Consider the following 226-nt stretch of genomic DNA (forward strand, 5'->3'; position numbering starts at 1 on the left):
TTAGCGATGTCGGGTCACTACGGCGAGTTAGGTAGGTCAGGCTGGTTGGCGCGTAAGATCGAGGAGAGGAGGCCGTCGATAGAATCGAGGCATAGGTATTATCGTAGGCGAAATAGCAGTTGCCCCGAGGCTAGGGATCTCGAGCTGCTCGAGAAGAGGGAGGAGGAGCAGGACACGGGGCACGGCCAGCAGGCCCAGCGACACCCGAGTCAGCAGCAGGCGCAGC

The 226-nt window shown here is 61.1% G+C and overlaps 1 protein-coding gene across 1 annotated transcript in view; it reads left to right on the top strand.

Moving 5' to 3' along the window:
* LOC102671532 (regulating synaptic membrane exocytosis protein 2) overlaps nt 1-226 on the top strand; it is a 63,103-nt gene that overhangs the window by 53,739 nt on the left and 9,138 nt on the right. Inside the window, 1 exon segment of the mRNA XM_031509578.1 lies at nt 1-219. This exon segment is cut by the window's left edge and continues 86 nt beyond it. Within this exon segment, the coding sequence (XP_031365438.1) occupies nt 1-219 (219 nt within the window).

This window comes from Apis dorsata, unplaced genomic scaffold, assembly GCF_000469605.1.
Source record: "Apis dorsata unplaced genomic scaffold, Apis dorsata 1.3 scaffold_163, whole genome shotgun sequence".
In the NCBI taxonomy this organism is placed as follows: Eukaryota; Metazoa; Arthropoda; class Insecta; order Hymenoptera; family Apidae; genus Apis; species Apis dorsata.